Source organism: Triturus cristatus, chromosome 8 (assembly GCF_964204655.1).
Source record: "Triturus cristatus chromosome 8, aTriCri1.1, whole genome shotgun sequence".
NCBI lineage: Eukaryota > Metazoa > Chordata > Amphibia > Caudata > Salamandridae > Triturus > Triturus cristatus.
In genome coordinates, this window is record NC_140591.1 from 67689095 (window position 1) to 67710976 (window position 21882).

Consider the following 21882-nt stretch of genomic DNA (forward strand, 5'->3'; position numbering starts at 1 on the left):
TGAATCTGTGTATATGTTGACTCTTTTATTTTTGGCTTGAATACAGGCTTGTGTCAGAGCGATGAGCTCTGCTGCTTGAGCTGACAATGTGTCAATACAATTCGTTTCAATAACTTCGGTGTCTGTCGTGACTGCGTAAGCGGCCACTAACTCTCCTGTACTTGTTCTCATGCATGAACCATCCACATAAAGTGTCAGGTCTGGATCCGGTAATGGAATGTCTGTCAAGTCTTGTCTGGGTTTCGTCGTAGTAGTAATGACTTCAATACAATCATGTGCCAATGGGTCTGTTCCACTTAAAGGCAAAAGTGTGGCAGGATTTAATGTACTACAGCGTCTGATTTCTATGTGTGGCTGGAACAATGTTAATCCATAACCTGTCAGTCGTGCTATAGTCAAGTGCTGAGTCTGAGTTCGGTTTAAAAGAACTTCCACGGAATGTGGAACTTGCACAGTCAATTGATGTCCTAATACTATGGAATCGCTTTGTCTGATCGCTAAAGCTGTCGCTGCGACTGATTTCAGGCACGTAGGCAGAGCCTGGGCTACTGGATCTAATGTGCTAGAAAAATAAGCACACGGCTTGTGTGAACCTGCTTGTTCCTGAGTGAGTACTGACAAGGCAGTACCTTCGCATTCTGTAACGAAAAGTGTAAAAGGCTTACTGTAACATGGTGTCGCTAAAACAGGTGCTTGACATAAGGCTTTCTTTAAGTCTTCAAAAGCTTGTGTATGTGCCTGAGTCCAAGGGAGGACAGTCGAAGTTGCTGCCTCCTGGGTTGTCAACTGAATGAGTGGCTTTACTAGAAATGCATATTGGGGAATCCATTGTCTACAGTACGAAGTGAGACCTATGAAGGCCCGCACCTCCTTTTGTGTCTTGGGTGGTGGCATGTTTACAATTAACTGGATGCGGTCAGGTGTGAGCTGTCTCCCCCCCTTGGACAGCAAGTGCCCAAGGTACACAACTTGCTGAACACAGAATTGCAGCTTCGAAGGGGACACCTTGTGCCCCTTGTCGGCCAGAAAATGTAAAACCGTCAGTGATGCTTTTTCACATTCGGGTTCGCTTCGGGCGGTGATCAGCAGATCATCGACATACTGAAGCAGGGTAGTGTTAACAGGCATGTGGATACTGTCAAGTTGTCTTTTCAGTGCTTGGCTATAGATGCTGGGGCTTTCTGTGAATCCTTGAGGTGCGCGTGCAAATTTGAAGCTTCGTCCATTTAAACAAAATCCGAACAAATATTGGCTTTCCGGATCTATTGGGACGCTAAAGAAGGCGTTTTTGAGATCAATTACAGTAAAGAACGTTGCTTCTGAATCAATAGCTGTTAATAATGAAGAGATATCTGGAACCACGGGATACTGTGGTACAATGCATTTATTCAATTCGCGCAGATCAATAATTAATCGATAAACTGGGGGTGCATTAGGATCAGTTCGTTTAAGAATTGGAATAATAGGAGAATTACATACATTGGAGTCGGTTTCCACAACCACTCCTTGTGCAATGAGCTCGTCAATGATTTGCAGCAAAGCCACTACAGCATCTGGAGGTGACTTGTATTGTCGAATTCGTGGTAATACCACTCCTGCTTTGAGTGTGACTCGATATGGTGTAATATGCATACAACCTACATCAGTGGGGCCTTGTGCCCATAAATGTGCAGGGACATTCTGTAACCGGTGATCCATGTCTCTAAATACGTAGTGACCTTTAAAGTCACGCAAAAATAGTCGTACCCCCTCCGGGGAACAACATATTACAGCTCCTAGAGCTTTCAGTGTCTTTATACCTAACAAGTTTTCCGGGCATGATTTTGTAAGCAATAAATCTGTAGTCCGTGTCAATGGACCAACTGCAAGAGGAAGAGGTTGCGATACTTCATTAACAATAGGTTTTCCTGAAAATCCAAGGGAAACATTCTGTGAGCCTGAGAGGGGTGCCCCTGGAACCTCGTCGTGACTTATAGTTGTTCTGCTTGCCCCTGTATCAATTAAAAACTTTCTGTCTTTCCCTAATACTTGACTATGTACATAAGGACCCTCTTGATCTACAGGAACCTCAATAAGGGGTAAGCCAACCTCCCTCTCTAGGCTGTTTCATGTGTATCGCTGATAATCGGGATAGTCATTTTGTGCATACTGGTACATCTGTCGTGTCGTGTTTTGTGTTGCGACACTAGGCTGTGGTTGTGGTACCGCTACGGTCTATTGTGAAGCTGGCATAGGCTGTACATTCTGAGGTACTTGTGGTTGGATCTGATCCTGTCTAGGTGGACGCGGTCTCTCCTTGGTTTTACCCGTAGAGATATTATGTTTCAGAACTGCACAATCGTTTATATAATGACCTGGCTGTTTACAATAGTTGCATGTCCCTTTAACAGGAACCGCTGAATTACTGGACTGTGTCGCACCCTTTTTATGACTGTCAGCTGGAACTGACTGGGCGACGAGCATTTTCATTTTCGTGTCTTTCATGCGTCTTTGTTCGTGTTCTTGTTCTTCTCTAATTCTATTCTGGTGGTACTGTAACATTTGTAACATTTGTGACGGGGTATTAGCTTGCCAAGAGCTCTCTACTTTCAATACTCTGTTCTTAACCTGGGGCAAGGAATTCTCGACTAATTTTGTTACAAAAAGATGTGGATATGAATCGCTACTTGCTTTCAGGCCGCTATTAATACCAAAACATTTTTCAAATCGGGAATAAAAATCACTAGTGTCTTCATCGGGTTTCTGTTTGCAAGCTGAGATTGCTCCCCAGTCTTCCTTTTTCGTAGTTAATAAACGTGGCAATACTTGTACTAATAATCCTGGTAGCGCTTTAGTTTTGTCCCCAAGCCCTAGGCCTGCAGTTCGGGCATTTTCTTCGTTTTCCAATGCTGTCCAATCAATCTTTTGTTCTCCCACCTCCCATTCTTTTTCTTTGAGTTTCTCGTAAATACCGGCAGGCAATAATACTTTCAATATTTTCATAATGTCAGGATAGGTATAATCACCCATGAGTAACATGTCTTTTATTTCACGGTGGAAACCTGCTGGATCACTGTCATGGCTAGGCACTAATTTTTTCATTTCCAATAGTTCTATTTTAGTTATAGGCGTGTACACAAACACGCGTCTAAAAGTATTATCATCATTTCTAACTGGGTGCACTTCGCGTAAGGGATTCTGTCTGTCTATGTAATACATTTTTCTTTCCATGGAGGGAGCTGGATCAAGCTCTGGACACAGAAAGGCACTATATCTGTGTCGATATTCTAGAATTACTTTAATTAGATCGGTACCTAGACCTCTCCATTTATTCATGAGTAGTTCTATCAGTATATCAGGTAGGGGACCAGGATCGGAGTGTTGGCCTTTATACAATATAAGGAGGTGTTGTATCATGTACATAGCAGCTAAACGCTGTTCGTCTGGTGAAAGATTCAAAAACGTATGTACTAGTGCGTCATCACTGTATTTATCAGAACTGTCAGCACATTGTACTGCTGACCTGGCTAATTCTTGTTCATCCATAGAATCGAGTACATGGTACCCCATTCGTTCTTGAAGTATTCTATCAGTAGCCTGAAATAAGTGTTCAGGGGTCTTTGGATTTGACATGGCTGCTTGAAAAATTCTCTTACTTTCTGGACGTATCGGACGTAATGAATTATTAAAGGATCTTCCTTTACCTACATAAGCTATCATTTCTCTAGCTGGTAATTGTAATTGTCCTGTTGTCATTTCTAGGCGTTCCTCCTCCCCCGAGGACTCGGTTTTATCTGCATCTATTTCTCTTTCCGGCTGTTCTCTTTCACATATTTGTTCTACTGTTTTTCTGATCCTTCGGTACATACTTTCTATACTATTCTGTTTATCATGTTTTCCGTCAGCTATATTCTGACCCCATTTGTTAAGTGCTTTCATTTCTTCCGCGTCTACACCTGGCCTATCTCTGTGTCTTATCAGGCAGTTTATAAAGAAGCGTAACAACAGTTTTTGCGTGTCCACTTTCTGGTATGCCATGGCCTCGCCAATACTTTCAGGACCTTGCCCTGTTTGGACAAAGTGATATATTTTGTCTAGATGATCAATCATTCCTGGTAATATCATTAAATAGTTCGCAACTCGTCGTAGACGTACTGATGATAGCATCATTCTGTCGTCTTTACCGGGTACTGGATCATATCTACAGTCTGTAAGAGGCTCTTTATATATGTCATAATTCGCTGTTTGAGGGGTACGTTGGTGTGCTAGATCCCTATAAGTCAATCGACGCACTGATGGCGGCGTATGAAAACTTCCTGTCGCACCTCCTGAGGTGCCAGGTCCAAAAGGATTCGTTGGGTGTAAGGTAGGAAGAATAGGTGCAGGGAGAAGTGACGGAACGGGCGGAAGGTTTGGAACGGACGGAGGAGTATGTTGCTGCGGAAGTGGGGGCAGATTATCTCGGGGTCGAGCGTCATTAGCAGGTGGTGTGCGTGGCGGCGGAGCATTAACATATTCGGGGGCTACATCGTCTAAATAGGAAGAAAGGAAAATGTCCTTTGCGGTCTTGGGGTGCAATGTAGTCGGAAGCAATGGAGGTGGCAGATCTTTTGGTACTTCCAGGGTGGCCTTAGGTAAACCCTCGGCCAGAAGAGGATACATACCATTCATAAGATTGTTTCGTTGCCTGTCTACTTGTTCTGCTTTTACTCGGATACCTTCCTCAATTAATACGTTTTCTCGGGCTTTGTCTGAATCCTCCCTACTTTTCTCTTCTTTTCTGAGCGCTTTCTCTGTGCGTCTATGTGATTCTTTACGCCATAATTCAATGGCATCTTTCTGTGACTGTCTGGCTTTCTTTTTCCATAATGCTTCTTCTACTCTCATGATGCAATCTGCATCCCATGTCCCAGCAATGGGCCATCTCTGATTCTCTGCTAAATCCTTGGTGTAGTCCACCCACAAATCGAGATATAATACGGCGTCTAGGCCATGTTTATGGTACATAAAGTACCCTGGAGTGTCCCTAGGTGGAATGGGAACGGCTTCCTCGAGTATCCCTTTTCTAGTTCTTATCTGTCTTAATTTTGAGAATAACGGCATCTTAAACCTTGCTACTTGATTCTTTCTCGGACTTGAACACAATTAATACAATAAACACAGTAATGAAGATCGAACAATCACTCATACCACGACATTTAAAACATATTAAAACATTTTAAAACGAACAATGATAATTAGAATAAAACTAGTTAACTGCATAATACTAGATGTACTGCTAAACAGTACAGATACACTGCTAAAACAGTGCAGACCGGATCTGTGTACCCAAACCCGTCTTGACCGGCACAAACCAATGCGCACGTCTAGATGCGTCCCCAGCAACGGTACTCACCGGGAAGCACGGAACGGAACAGAAGGCCTCGGAAAGTCTGGACTGGACTAGACCAAACTGGACTGGACTCGACTCGTGACTTAGTTACTTCGGAACTTCGGAACCTGGTGGGCCTCTGTATACCTCGGATCTTGCTCTCTCAGCTAGGCTCTGGTCGGGATCCTCCGCACTCCTCACTGCCTCGTCTGGGTGTTGATCGCAGCCTCAGTCACCTCCGTTGGCCTGAGGGAGGTACAGGAAATCCTGCGGGTACGCGTAGTTGTCCGTCCGGCTGTGGCAGGAGACCGGGTCTGCAATGCACCTCCGGCGCGTGGGGTGGGGGAGGTGTCCCTGTTCGGGCGCCAATTATGTGGTAAATTTTAATTACCTAGACTTAATTTATGCGGTAAAATTCAATAAGAATAACTCAGTAAAAATAAGAGGCAGAATCCGTGGTATTTGAGGTTTTAAAAAGGGGATTTATTCCTTACAAAGGAATTGGTTCGAACCAGGCAATCGGATTCCGTCACCACGAAGGTTCGGGAAGGGATAGTGCAATACTTTATTGACAGGTTATCATATATATAGTAAATGCATTACAGTGAAGACAGATGCAGAAGGCGTGACAGCTGAGAAGAGAGATAAGAATACACATACGTAATGAAAAAGGCGTTACAATAGGTGTGCATAGGGGCGTGTACTAGAAACGTCATTCTGAGGATGACACAGGTGGGTGGATCCATAAGAGAATCCTGCAAAGTCAGCAGAAATACATGGCAGAGATGCGCGCACAGTAGCATGACGTGTGATTGACGGGTAACTGGAGGGTGAAGGGGACTTGACATTTAGCCCTACATGTGGAGACAGAAGTCTGGGATGTCAGAACAACCTAATCCCAAATCGTATCTAATATCTTGTGTTTAAGGAACTGTATTATCTGGAAGTAAAGGTCTCTCAGGCAGAGGCTATCCTATACTGACTTCTAGTGCGTGTATAAGCGTCTATGTGTCTACATGAGATGCGAGGGGGCATGGGCCTACCATGGCAACAGAAACTATGAATTACTTGCACGGAGACAGTAAGGCCGGGCCCTTTGCTCTGTAGCTGGAAGGATGTTTACCTAAACTACTAGACAGGAATGCATTTCTCGAGGAGCGGAGCAGATAACTTGAAGGCTGAATACAGTCTTGGCAGGCAACAGGCCGGGCCAGGCACCGTTAGCCGCGCAGGAAGTAAGACAAAGGTCATGGATACAGATGCAGGTCCAGGCTGGAGCATTCAGAGGCAGAAAGCAGGAAAAGGCTCGATGGCAGAATTCAGGGCCTAACTCACCAGAGCTGAAAAACGTGAAAAGTACACCATATAAAGACGGTGGCAAGGCATACTTAGGAACGGAATATCCGACCCATTCATGGTGGATCTGAAAGAGGACATGTTAACGTTGGACGCATATGTATTTGCGTCTTCATAGCTGGAAGTGGAGGGAACATACATGTACTTGTAACATGTACATGGAGCCGTTGGGGTCTAAGATAGGGGACACAATTGATCATAAAATTCATATTTCCTCACCTTGTTGGTCTTGTGGGAGGCCTTTAGAGGTCAGGGACTCACCCTTATGGTCAGCTACAAAAAAGACAAAAGTAAGGCGATCGAGACTCTTGAGAAAGATATATTAGACCTGGAAGCTAGACTAACAAGTGATCCCCCGGACACGACCAAACACGCACAAGATATTAAAAAACAAGACTATAGGGATCAGGCGTGGTAGGCAGCTGGAGCCAAAAAGTCAGCGTCAGAGCATAAAATATATGAAATAGGAGACAAAGCAGGGAAATTACTAGCCTGACTAAACAAGCGAGAGCGGGCCGACAGATGGGTCCATGTACTCCACATGGAGAAGGGTGAGACCCTGAGTAACCCGCAAGATGTTGCAGAAGCTTTTGCGGAACATTACACCTACATACACACTCCCGTGACCACGGCCACAGCTGCAGATTAGGAAGACCTTTTAAAGGATATCTGTCTCCCCACACTTTCCCCCGAAGCCTCAGCATTCACAGACAGCAACCGTACTGTCGAGAAAATAATAATGGCTATCTGCAGTATTCAGTTGGGAAAGGCGATTGGGCCAAACGGCCTCCTGATAAAACTTTATAAACTCACAGCCTCTCGAGTGGCATCCCATCTACTTAAGATGTACCTGGAGAGTAGAAGGGCAGGTGAGCTCCCAGAAGATCAACGACTGGCATCTATCGTGGTTATCCGTCAACCCGGCAAACCGGCGGAGGACTGCGCCTCGTACCGTCCCATCTACCTTCTTAATGCAGAGACCAAAATACTAGCTAAGCTATTAGCCTCCAAGCTGCTTCACCATGTCTCCAAATTAGTGCTCCCTGACCAATCCGGCTTCATGCCAAGGAGGAGCACTGCCCTCAATTTACATTCACTCCATGGGGTGATAGGTAGGAAAGCTACCATAGAGGAAGACGCAGTGCTGCTCTCCTTAGATGCCCATATGGCCTACGACACGATTGAACGGCCATACTTATTTGCAGACCTGGAATGCATAGGGTGTGACCCTAATTTTCGGGCTAGGGTTCTCCTCCTATACACGAGACCCACGGCGCAAGTTGCGTTAAACAGGCGGTGCTCGCACGCCTTTCCCCTTTGGTGGGGAACGCAGCAGGGCTGCCCCTTGTCACGGCTGCTCTTTGACCTAGTACTCGAGCCACTGGCGACCTAGGTCAGAGGGGACCCGCTGATATGGGTACTCCGTTGGACAGAGGGATGGGAAGACCGGATATCATTATACATGGATGACATTTTATTCCAACCCATGCTGATCCATTGCCAGGAAAATGAACATCTTCACAAATTTCGGGAAAAACTCCGGATATTCGATAAATTGGTCCAAATCCAATATTTATGTTTTACATGGCCCACCTCAGGTTTTGCCAGCGGAGTACGAAGCGACGGTGGTGGAGGAGGGCTTCTGATATCTTGGTATATTTGCCACAGCCGCCCAGACCGATTCTATGACCATAAACTCCAGGCTTCTCTCACACGCCTATGAGCAATGTCCATTATTGGTGGTCCCTGCCTTTGTCCCTACTCGGGCACGCTGCACTTTTCAAAATGATGGTGCTTCCCCGCTTCCTTTACACTCTACAGAACACAACATATGCGATACAGCAATCCTACTTCCAGGCTATAGACTCTGAGGAGCGAACTCAGCTTTGGGACCGAAAACCTCTGCGAATAGCGATGCAGAAGTTAGTGAGGGGATGGTACGATGGGGGTATTGCATTGCTGTACATACAGGCATATTACTGGGCTGCCAAGCTAGTGGTTGTCAATCAATGGATACACCGGGCATGAAATTAGCCGGCCTATCGAATGGACGGGCTAATCCTAGGCACGGGTGCTACTTACGGGCACTATATGCGACACCCAGAGGCAATACACTCACAGGGCCCACAGCACAAATGGTTAAACCATGGAATCTAGTTCATAAAAGAATGGGATGGCATAATAAAATAACACAAGGTACTCTGCTTTGGGAAACGGAGAGACTGGGCCGTTTGTCTAAATGCCCTGGATTCAATAAGTGAGATCTCATAAGCATCTCCAAGGTGGGCAACCTAAGGACTCGGGGAGGGGTGGTTTAATTCGCAGATCTACAACGTGAGTACAATCTCACCACAAAAAAAACTTTTAGATCTCTCCAGGTCATGCATGCCCTGATGGCAGTCATACAGCGAGTGAGCACCCTCCCTGTGGCTTTCCCACGGGAGGACAGACTACTCATGGACTACATGGATCGCCAAGCGATCTCCCTGACATAGCATAAAATAGTAAATAACACCTTGGATCCGCTGCGGTGTCTCTGCGAGTGGCGGAGAGGAGATGTTGGGGAGCTGGAGGACGAGGACTGTCAGGAAGCCCTTGGTTCCCCTAAAGAGGTGGCCATATCCTCAAAACTACGACTATTCCAACTCAAAATAATCCATAGATCCTACCTCTCCAGAGTTACGTTGGTTAAAATGGGCAGAGTGGATACCTCCGCATGTTAACGCCTGTGTGGATAAATAGGTACGTTCTATCATATCCTATGGGAATGTCAACAGATCAGAACATACTGGGAATCCTACATCTGCACAATGACACAAGTAAGTGGGACAAACCTACTGCCTGAGCTGAAACGGTGTCTCCTTAACATATGAGAAGCGACAGATCTCAGTCGAAAAGGTCACATTTGTGTAACACTGGGTATAATGACAGCTAAACAAAATGAAGCCCGACACAGGGGGGTCACTCATCACACCAACCCTCGGAGAGTGGGAGAAAGACATGGAGTGGGCCATGACTGCAGAGAGAGCTGTGTCTGAGAGCAGGGGTTGCCCAAGAAGATGGGAACAGGTGTGAGGTGGATGGAACGCCCATAGAGGGGAAATTTGTTCAGTCCCCTCCTTGAGTTCCATGGGAACAGTCATGGGAAGGCATTTTATTAGAAGTTCCAATAATTAGGCACGAGGGACGACTGCAGAGTAATGTTGAATAAAGCAAACTGTATGGATACCTGATAGGCGGATATGTATAGCTGCTGTACTATTAAAAATGCAACAGACTTTTTTGTCTACTTCTTAAAATAAAAAGATTTTTTTTTAATTGACCCAGTCTTGTTCATGTATTTGGCAGTGTTAAAAAATATTATATTCCAATCTGGATACATCACAAGTAAGGGAGCGTTTGATCCATGCCAGATTTTCAGGATATCCAAATAAAGAAACAATTAATCTAAACGGAGCTTACCTGCACAGTCAGTGCTTGGAAAAAGCCACTCTGGGCACACATTGGACACCCTTTTGGCAATGTATCTAAAATGGGGGATCACTTAAAGATACAGATTTCACAAAATGGCATCAGGAGGTATGAAATCACAAATGCACATTAAAAAAAAATTATAAAACCCTTATACAGATCAATTATTCTCAAACATAATTTGTTTTAGGGAGGCTGTTGGAATTCTAGTTAATTATTGTCCGAGTAGATTCATTCTTAAGTCAATGGTAGATGCCAAACGGACAAACCAAATGTAGAACATAGGCATATGGAGCAAGGCGTATGCATTGTTCACGCCGGTGGGATGGCAAAGGCTGGTGCAAAAGTGCGGCAATATTTAGAAAACACCTTGCTGGACCACAAGTCCTCGGACCCTCCCAAGGGGCGCACCCTCCTATGTGGAGGCCCTTGTTAAACCATGGATCTGGTGTACGTTGTACAGTGTTCGGTCCCCTGCAGCGGCTAGTGTGATGGAAGGCTCTGTGGGGTCAGGGAAGCACCAGGAAGAAAGGAGACCTGGAGGGAAGAGGCGTCTAAGGTGGCAGGCCAGGCATAGATAACACCTGTAAAATTCACTTTTAGGATTTCTGTGCTTTGGAGGAAGTCGAAGTAGTCTGCAGCTGTGCCAGGTCTCTTATCAGACCTCATCTACAAAAAATGTTTACGGTCGCAAAGATCAAATGAGAGCATTTGCGAACGCAAAATGTCATTTTTAAATGTACAAAACCCAAAATGATGTTTCTGTAGCATATTACCAAATACAAATTTAGGTTTGAGTGTAAATACCAAATCGGTATTTGGAAGGGGTGTGTAATGGGCGTCCCTCCCAAATACTAATTTCTTAAGTTATGCATTAATATTTTGTGACCAAAATCTGGTCGCAAAATATTAATATTTTACCACCAAGTCAAAGAAGTTGGTGACTATTTGCATATTGAATATGGACAGAAATCTTTTTAGCAGCAGGCAGTGGTCCCTGCATCCCATTTTCCTGTTGGCTAAATGAGTTGCGTTAAAATAAATATTGCTTTATTGAAAAGCAATCACTAACTTGATGGTGTGCTGACGCCAGCAGGATACCATGCTTGTAGCTCTAACCAATTGAAGTGGGTGGCAATGTGCGACCCACCTCATGCGTATTAATGAGGAGGTCGAATTGCAACCCCCTCCCCCCCTGCCCCCCCCCCCCCCCCGGGTAATTCTGCATTTTGTGAATCAACCGATTAGTACATAGATTATTTCCCAAAACACCAATGCATTTGGTAGAAGTCAGGGCACAATTGGCGACCACATTTACTGAATACATTTGAGTGCATTCAAATAAGAAATCGCAAATGACTTATTGTTGCTTCTTATTTGGAATATTATTTCATGAGGCCCCCAGTGCTCTCATCAGAAGTGGTCCCAGGGTACAGCTTTTGATTTAGAAACCCGCCCACAGTGCCTCTCGCATTGGTACATGAGAGACACCCTGGGTGCCTGGAGTCTCACGCAACTGTGGTAGAAACGATGCTGCAAGATGAGAGGAGGACCCTGTGACCGCAGAGGGCGTTATCCCCAGACGCGGAGTGAAGAGGCAGCAGGGAGGAATGAGTGTAGAAGAGAATGGTTGTGCCGAGTGAGACATTTAAGGGCATAATTATGAGGGCCTTACGTCATGCTTGCACCACGCATCGTGGTACGCGCACAACTCAAATCTCTCAGTAATATTTAAAAAGCCACGGAAAGCCGCTTTGCGTGGCTTTGAACGGCTTCACAAATATGGAGTACTGCAACGCAGTGCAAATCGCTGTGCTGCATTACTCTGCGCTAGGGAGGCGCTCCGTAGGTGTTGCGTGGGTGTTTCCATGCCACACCGATGGATTTTGATGCATTTCTAGATTTGCCAATCTGGTAAACCTGGCAATGTGTCAAAAAAAGGCTGCGCCTCTCCAGGTGAGGCGTAACAAGGAGAAATATCTTTATCTATCTTCTCCTTGTTTTTTCCTCTTTCTACGTGTGCTGCAGCCTCAGAGGATTGGTTTTGTGCAGGAAGCTGTCCCTCTTGAACAAATAAAATCCTGCCTACAACACAGGCACCATTGTACTATGACACCAGGGCAACGGAGGAGGACAGGAAAGTACCGTATTTGATAACTACGGTGCATTCCCGCCCTTTCACCGGTGACTTGCAGCACTGCCCTGTGCCACAGCTTTCACAAATGTGCCCCTTAATGTAAAACTGAGGAAAAAGTTGGAGAAGTTCCACAGAACGTTCACATCCGAAGGAGAGTTCTTCTGTGTCCTTAGAGGTGTTAGCAGCAGGGAGTAAACCCTCAGGTAGTGGGACTGAAAGGAAAGGGTCGCATGGTCCCACTGAGCTGTTTGGTGATAATGTCCAGGAAGGGGTAATGGCCTGAGGGTATGGCTGTCTTCTTTTTTCCTAAATAAGGTAACCATGACGCGGTATGAGATGACAACCAAGGAGCCTTGGCACCTGCAACTGAATATTCATGCAGTGTTGTCTAACAAAGAGTTATGACAACGTGGTGTTATGTTTTCTCAGGTGTGAAAAAGTTGCTTAAATGCCACCACAACCACAAACTTGGAAAGTGAATTATAGGTGACTCTTGGCTTTTATGGCTGAAGACGTAGTAATCAGGTACAGCCCCTGCTTAGAAGACTTTTAATGGTTATTGTACCCTACAAAAAGACAAATATTAGTGTTCCTGTCCCTATCTGGAGCTTTACACCTCCACGTATATAGTGATTTCCCCAGAGCTGAATGGGAAATCCCTGCAGTGTTCACAAACACTGACAAAAAGAGCTACCTACTCCTGGCAGTGTGTGATAGGCTGGTTGAGGATACTTGTCCAGTTTGAGAAGCTCCCCTATATTTAGTAGTTATTCGACAATAATACACTCTTTGTACATAGTTGAGTTGGCAAATAAATAGACTGCTTTATAACCAATGTTAAAGGTGCGGCCAGCGGTTCTCAAAACCCACTACTGGTGTACAATTGCAGATTATGTGCTAACACCTCCCTCTGGTGCCTACTCTGTGTAACTGCAGCGTGCTGAGAAAAGAAGGTCATAGGCTTCCTTCCGTTAATATGTTCTCCTGGTGTTCATGTGCACAGCTTGGCCTTCTCATGTCTTTAAATAAAATGGACTCCAGTAGAGTTACTCCCCAGAAACTGAGAGAGCGCGACATCCTCTCCTGGTTTTGTTTATAACAGCGTCGCATTTTCATAGTGTTGGGCCAGGCACCTGGTGAGGGGGTTTGAAAACGAGATCTTGTAAGGTGGTAGCAAGAGGGACCCTTCTAAAGGGGCCCATGCAGACGAGCAACAAAATCAGTTTGTGTGAGAATTGAGGTCTGCTGGAACAAGCAGATGGTCACTTGGTGCCGCAGTGTCAGAACCTAGGCCTGGGAAACACATTGGAAACTCTCTGAGGGAGAGCAGGTTGTCACTGAGCAACCTCATCCAGGGAGGCAGGGCGACCGGTGCAGCTGCACTGGGCGCTGATCTGGAAGCGGGGACTGACCTCGGGGGGGCACCATGTTTAACAATAAAGCAAGATTTAAAAGCACCTGCTGCAAGGTTCCGTGTGCGTCCAGCTTTCAGGCAGCAATAAAAATGTCAAGATATCTCTTGTGAATAATGTTCCTGCTAAAGAGAGAGATCAGAGTTTTGTCTAGTGGCAGTATTGACTAGCCATAAAGTAGCACAGAGGGTTAATATGCCTGCTGCAAAGAAAATATGTTTATTTTATGTGGATAGCTGAGTGGATTAATAAAGCCAGCCTTCACCAGCACTTTAAAACATATGTGGGAGGAGCTGTGGAGAGATAAGGGGCAGATTTGCCATGTGGTAGTGAGGGAATCCGAGGAGGAGGTGATAGTGGGGGCACTAAGAAAGATTGTCACAACGGGCGCCACTAGTGCTAAAGCCAGCCCTGAAGGCAATGACGACAGCCCCCAAATAAGACTGACTGGTGGAATGAACCTCATCACCATAGCGGAGTCAGTGTAAGTTAATGTGGAGCTTTGGTACAAGAACATCCAGGCCTGAATATAATTTGCAAAGATGCAAACATTTATGACAAATAAGCAAAGTGGAAACTAGTGTTGAGTAACTAAGTAAAGAAAATGATTTTGCATGGTGAGTGCACTGCTGGCGAGCATTGTCATGGCGAAGAATGAAATGGACAGATGTGCGTAACCTGGGGGACGTACATCCTGAGTGTTGAGTTTTGAAGAAGAGTGCTAGGTCCAAGTTTGTGATTTTAGGTATGGAGACATCCCTTTGTGTTTGCAGACAATGAATTGGTGAGGTCAGTTCCTTTAGACTTGAATAGATAACCGAAAATGTTGACTTGGCTCAAAACTAAAACCTACGAATGAGGGCTGTACATAATCTTGGACACTTAAGCTGAGCAGTTGCTTAGAGATATCAGAATTGCAGGCAGTGTTTAATTTGAACTGGTGGTTTCTGGTGCTTGGCACCAGCACTTGATTTGTCAACACCAGCACTCATGATAGTCTGCCACATGGTGGCACTGTATATCTAATTTGAAGATAAGCAAAACAACAGCTGTTTATTAATTCAATATATTTAAAAAATGACTGGGCCTGGAATAGTCTGGCAGGTGCAATAGGTGGTACAAGCTGCCAAGCTGCAGTGACCTGACGAGGACGCGGCATTTGTGTTTTACAAATTAAGCACTGATTGAGGTTAACCCATATGGGCTGGGGTGGATCTAGCGTGAGTGAAAATATCAGAACCAAAGATGAAAGAATGGAATAAACTACAGTTTTATTCGCCTCTCCCTGAGGAGCAAGCCAGAATGATCCACAGTTCCAGAGACAATTCATCTCTACGTAAAACTCTCTGCTTCTCTCCAGCATATTGCTGACAGAAGACTTGGAGGAATGTTCATCGCTGAAACAAGTAGGGTCCTTACCTTGGTCCAGAGAGAGATGCCGCAACCTTCTCCTGCAGCAGTAGCATGTGATGGACAACACGACCATGGACAGCAGAAAGGCACCTCCACCGCTTGCAGCCAAGATGATGCTGAAGAGCAACCATGAGCTTGACGTGTCACCTACGTGGAATCGTACAGAGTGGTTACCACCAGGCACCCCTCCTAGGTCGTTCTTTTATCAGCAGACACAAATTGGCACACACCCTCTTTTGCTAAAGCAGCAATATCTGTCGACTGTAAGTGGAGTTTGGTGATGGTGGCTCCCTACCTATCCATCCTGCATCGCCTTCCATGCGACCGGCAGGGGTGTAGCTTCAGGGGGTGTTTGAGGCGTTACACCTTCCCTTATAAATGCATTTTCTGATAGTCGGGTACAGGTGCTTTCACTCAGGTACAGTGAGGTTTCTATTGGATTTCATCAGGACTTTTTCCATACAAACAGACAAAAAAGCACACACTCTCTCTCCCTCTCTGCTTTCGAAAGTCTTCAAAAATAATGGTTACTTTACAAAATATTGTATTTCAACATTATATGCCAGCGTGATTGTTGGAAAATCTGAACTCACACCGCCCCAATCTTAGTGAGCAAGCTACACTCCTGACGACCAGGTTCTGTGTGAAGGACACCTGTGCTGTATGACTTTGTAAGACGTCAGTCTTTAGGGATATGAATGATGCTGGTGGTCTCCTCCAGCACGTTGTGTTGAAGAGCAAGAATGGGGCATACAAGCATTCCAAGCCCTGAGGACTTTGTTCAGTGTAACCATGTTAGGCGTTTCCGATTGCCACCGCCTCTCAAACGTGCCATGCCTAGGATCATGGACACTAGGACAGCCTGAGGATGATGAACAGCACAACCAGTGAGAAGCCACCAGCCGCGTTTGAGACCTAAGGGAGGAATTCAAGCCAAGATGAGCAACATCAGTAAAGAGAATCTCAACTCATCGGAAGAAAATGTCACCTCTTATGATACACATCAATCTGGCTGATGCCGCTGACATGTAGATAACCGCCAATGGTTACATCGTTGTAAACAGGGATGGAAATGGTAGCGTCAGCCGTGGTCTGGGTCCAAGAAATTTGTGGCATCAGGCCAGGGTTGGTGTCAGACAACTAATCACCTGAAAGGTACCATAGGGGAAGCCCTGAGGTAGCCTCTCTTGCAAAATGCGCTCCAAAGCACTGGCTGCAAACCATTACAGTACGCATACGCAGATACATACAGACAAGACCCCTCTCCACCTCCAAGACAACGGTCCAACACCCTGCACCAACATCACAGACTACCACACGACATCTGACACTGGAGGCTGGAAAATGATCTTCATCTCATTGGCTGCAAACCCAAGGTGCAGGCACTGAGAAATATGTTGACTGGTCTGTCTGGAAGGCATCCAGGTGGTGTTCAAAAAGCAGAAAACACGAATAGTCTGTGACACAGATGGTTACAACCATCCCCTGTAAAACACTATTGTGAAGAGTGCAAGCTTCCAATCAGAATGTGACTTCTCCTCCCTCTTTCAAGTCAACAACAAGGTCGAGCTCGCCATGGTGCCATTGACCATTAGTTTTGAAATTTCTGCTGGCATTGGACAGTGGCTCAACCTTCTGGTGGACCATAGAGACTGCAGCTGGGCTTCCATTGTTGCGGGAAGTCTTCCTAAGAGCGTCACCACTTTTCTCAGCCTAGCTCACCTCCGGCACCCTCCTCTGCAGCCCTGACTCACGGCTGTACGTGTGTCCCATATCATTCTGCTACTGTGCTACCCACCCAAGAGCAACATACTGCTCCCAACCAACCCACCCCACTTCATTTGGCCCAATTTTTTAACAACTCTCTAGAATCAGGGTACTTCAGGGTACCTCTCTCTGCAATAGTGAAATCAGTATTGAAAACATTCTTCTTCAGCAGACAGTCGCAAGAATATCTTTTGTCTTATTTGACTATCATATCTAAGCAACCTACTTAAGTTAGTTTTCATGCTATTATAAACTTTCATCAATGCCTAGGAGCACTTAAATTTCATTCAAGCATATTTGTGAACAAAATATTGTGCCTGTTCCTAAATCCACAACGATGGTCAGTCTGTTCAGTAGAGGTCGACGTTTTGACCTCAGTAGTCAGAAATGGACGATGTCTTCATCAGGGCAACATGAACAGTTGCCGTTGCCACCATTCATATATTGCCAAAGTAATCACAAATTCCCATAAACTCCAGGCTTGGTATAAGGGGCTGCATTTTGCTTCATAATCCCAATATGAAAAACAGAAAATTGTGTGTTAATGGGTTGCAGGGGTGCTTATCCGGCCGCAAACGACTATCACGTTTGTGTGCTCCTGTTGGAGGCTGACGCCCTTTTGATTCTCGTTTTGTGCAGTCTCATCTACTGATACTGTACAGACGTTCCTGCCAGTAGAACTCATTTGGAACACTTTTTTGCAATGAACTTTACTACCCGAGTTCCCAATGGGTTATTGGGTTGCCCAGTGTTTTTAAAGACATTTTTGTCCAGGAGTCAGCAAGGAGCTAGTTGACAGTACTCCCCTGGAGTGTTGATTCTTTGGGAGCCCGATGTACGAAACATTTTACCCCTCCCAAACGGCCCGACAGGGAAAAGGCTTTTTGGCATGTATTATCCCTATTTTGCGAGTCGGTAACCTATTACCAACTCGCAAAATAGGGTTTGAAAGTCGCTATTAGGAAGGGGTGTGTTAGGGCAGCCCTTCCTAATAGCGAGTCGCACTGGTATGTAGGAATGTTTTGCGATGGGGAATGCAGTCGCGAAACATTTGCAGTTACCACCAACTTCAAGTTGGTGGTAACCCATTCACAAATGGGATGGGGTCTCTAAGGGACCCCTTTGTGAGTGTGGGCGCCACATTTTTTTACAGCAGGAACTGGTCACATGGACCACTGCCTGCTCGTAAAAAATAAAAAGGTAGCATTTTGTTTTTATTCTTGAAATGCATCCCAATTTCCTTTAACGAAAATGGGCTGCAGTACAAACAATTTTTTTTTAAAAAGCAATCACCTGGTGCTCTGCGGACCCCAGCAGGCCACCATCCCTGTGATTGTGGCCATTCACAATGGGTCGCAAATTGCGACCTGCCTCATGAATATTAATGAGGCAGGTTCATTTGCGACCCTCTGCAAATCGCAAACAGTGTCAAATACACTGTTGTACATCGCCGTTTTTGATTTCCCTTAGCAAATTGCTAAAATTTGCTATTAGGAAATCACAAGCACGTGATTTCATACATCTGGCCCTTGGATCTTTACTTAGCTTTTAGCACTGTTGACCACTCCATTATTATAATTAAACTAAAATATATCGGAATTACAGATGTCGCTCTGCATTAAATAGAATCTTTTATTAGTAATCATAGTCAAACAGCTTAATTTATTTCCTTTTACCGAAGCCCACAACCCACAGGGCCTCATCCTCTCGCCTCTGCTGTTCAACATCTATCTACATGTCTATTGATGCATCCTTGGGCACCGCCATGCCAGCAGTCAGAGGTTCTCTATTACATCTATGCAGATAACACTCAGATGATTTTAATCTTGGTGAAGGAATCAGCAGAGTCTCTCTAACTTGATCCATCGCCTTTGACAAACTCTCTGACACTGGTAAGGTGTTGGGTGTCAGCTCACTCTTTCAAACTCAACCCTACAAAAACTATGTTATGTTTGTTTTCCTTTGGAGGTGGAACTTTTCCTTGCAGATCAGGCTTGGCCACCTCTAGTGGGAGGGGCCAAAACTGATTTGCGTATAGTTCGTCCCTGCCAATAAGTGGCATAGAGAGAAAAGGAAACAATCCACTGAAATGCAAGCCAAAATAATTACCTGGGGCTGATATTAATTCACGCATTCAGCCCATCACTTTTTAGGTTGAGCCTAGACAGTGCTTGCGCTGTCTGGAAGATCTGTTGTATGTACTTTGTGGGATCTGGAGAACAGCCCTAGGACTTGTCTACTTCCGGCCTTCGTTAGGGACTTTTTTTCTGTTTAACTGCCTCTATTTAACTGTCTTGATAGAAAACGACCAGGAGAGGTTAGCAACACTCCAGAATTGCTTTCTGTTTGTTCAACTGCCTCTAATCAGCTGTCTTGATAGAAAACGGCCAGTAGAGGTGAGTAAAATACCAAAACTGCTTTCTACTTAGGGACTTTACTTTTTTATTTTTCTGGCAACTGCCTTTATTTAACTTACATAATAGAAAACGACCAGCAGAGGTCAGTAAAATACCAGAATCACTTTAGCATTCCCTACATTCCAGGCCATAGAAACTTGAATTTAACGAGCACCCGTAGACAATAATATTTTTTTAAAATCTTATATTTTCAGTGATATGACCACCGAAGAGCCTGATTCCATATTAAAAACAGAGCTTTGGACAATACAATTTCCCGATGATATCTCTCCATGTGTTCCCATACCTGGCGTGTTCCACGGTTGGTGCTTACTTTCCCTTCATGTTAAAGAACAGTAGCTGTTTCAGCACCCAGGCTAATGTGCTGCATAGCTAAATACAGATAAGGTCCCAAAGGTGAGAGCAATTGCATTGCAAATGCTTGTTTTTATTTTTTCAGTGTGTTGACTGGTTATCAAAGCATGATGCTTTCTATTGAGTTGTGGTCTCACTCTGGTATCCTGCATTAAATGAACTATGGGTCACAGTCTGAGCCTGTGAATTGATTATTGAAACCAGTGTGGTGTTGATCACAGGTGGCTGTACTGGTGGACAGGCACAGTTAGATATTGTGTGTTCACTGATGCTCAAGCTGTGATGTTCTAAATTGGCTGCTTGCCTCAGTTTGATGCTGTGTGTTGTCTGAGGGGGTGGTGAGAACACTGTCTGGTGTAATGCACTGACAATGTTCTATCTCTGAGAAACTGAATTGATTATTGGTCACAGTCTGGTGCTTGCTGTGTGCTGACTGATGTTCACAGTCATACCATGTATCACCTTTTGGCTACAGACATCTGGGACCTTTCCTTCTCAATGTATTTATTTTAGTTCTGCATTGGATATTACTTAAGGAGAATGGTACTTCTCCCAAGAGTGGAACTACACACCCCAGTTCTCCTTTGAGCAGATGACATGGTGCTGTTCAGCACTAATCCTGTCGCGTTGCAGCGTCTGTTAAATAACCTGGAACTGCAGTACGAATCACCGTATTATTCATTATGTCAAAAACAATATCAGATCTAATGAAAATATTATTATCACCATAAAGGTGTTAATGTGAAGATATGACTTTTGAAATGTCGCCAAGATTTTACACATGGTATTTTTTTATGTAGTCTGTTGCTTACAAAAATTATGTGATTTTATCTTTTTATCCAATCTGTTTTATAGTTTGTATAAACCTACATATTCACTAATTGTAAAAATGTGAATTTACTGGTGGATACAATCTGATACGCTGCATCACATTTTTGTCAGTCCATGCCTAAAGTTTTGTAAATGGTCCCACTTATGTGGAAGTCTAAATGCTGTTCTGTGCTGGTTGTCTCAGCCTGAACACTGGTCTTGACTAGTGGTGGAACACTGATCCTGTGCATTTCCTGGTGGTGTGTGGCTGTGCTGCCCTTTCTTGACTGCTGCCTTACTCTAGTGTTCAGGATGTGGTAGGGTTCTGAGCCTGCTGATCTGTGTTGCCCAGTACTCTCAGTTTACTGTTTTGCCTTCGCAGTTGACCCATGCGGTTGTTGGTGAGGTGACTCTGTTTCTCTTTATCGATGGACAGTTGATATCAACTTTCTGCCCAGCATTGATCGCTGGTCTTGATTCATGCACTCGCAGCACCCTTAAGAGAAGCTGATCTAAAGTAGCACCTACCTTTACAATCCAGTTTGATAGGTGAGCTGACAAAATCCTTAATGTGACCTCTGACCTTGCACATCATGTTTCCATGGACACCTCTTTGAAAGATGATCGTGTTGTTGTTGTAGGTGATGGTTGCAAGTGTCTCTTGCAGGTAGTTTTCATCTAGAGTCCAAAGGAAGGCGATTGCGCCCTGGTGGCCGGACTCGCAAATAAGCAACATGCGCCCATCCTCCAGGCAGTGAAGGCTGAGAATGGGCACCACTTCCGGGTCTGAGTCACCTGAAACAGATTGCGTGGAAAGTCAACCCTGTATATAAACAAACTGCAAACTGTTACTTTGTCTTCATCAGTTACTTGTAACAAATCAAGGAACAGTGTGATAATCTGATGCCTTTGTAACTATCATTACATGTCTACTATTTCCTTTAAATATAGGAGCAAGAGCTTCCCCAGAATGTACTTCCATAATCATTTAATGTAACCACATGCACAACAAATGTGCCTACCACCTGGAAGTAGCAAGAAGTAGGGAGGAATCGGTAGTGTCTTGTAAATTATAGAACGCTGGAACTCTTTTGGTTACTACTGTACACTGTAGGTCTGTGATGTTAGAATTGAAGACAGGTTCAGGATGTTGAGTTCTGACTTACACGCAGCAGAATAAAGACATTCAAGCTATCCTGGCCGATGAGGGGTGTTACCCCGAAACTGGTTCCAGGATGCTTGTTTCTGGTCCAGGGAAGACCTGGCCTGGCAGTTCGGGCTGGACTGTTCCCATGGAGAACAGGGTCAAGACTGATTTGCATATAGCTGGGTCTAAACTGGAGTGGCGTGGCATGCTGAAAAACAATGGATTTAACCCAAATCTGTGACTGGGGG

At 44.9% G+C, this 21882-nt stretch overlaps 1 protein-coding gene across 4 annotated transcripts in view; it reads right to left on the bottom strand.

Moving 5' to 3' along the window:
- The window catches only part of LOC146801341 (uncharacterized), a 202521-nt gene that overhangs the window by 83568 nt on the left and 97071 nt on the right, over positions 1-21882 (bottom strand). For all 4 annotated transcript variants that reach the window (XM_085620992.1, XM_085620991.1, XM_085620989.1 and 1 more), the window contains 2 exons: positions 21016-21282; positions 15146-15286 (listed from right to left, as the gene is read on the bottom strand). In XM_085620992.1, the coding sequence (XP_085477118.1) occupies positions 15146-15286; positions 21016-21282 (408 nt within the window). The remainder of the gene's footprint in view (positions 1-15145; positions 15287-21015; positions 21283-21882) is intronic.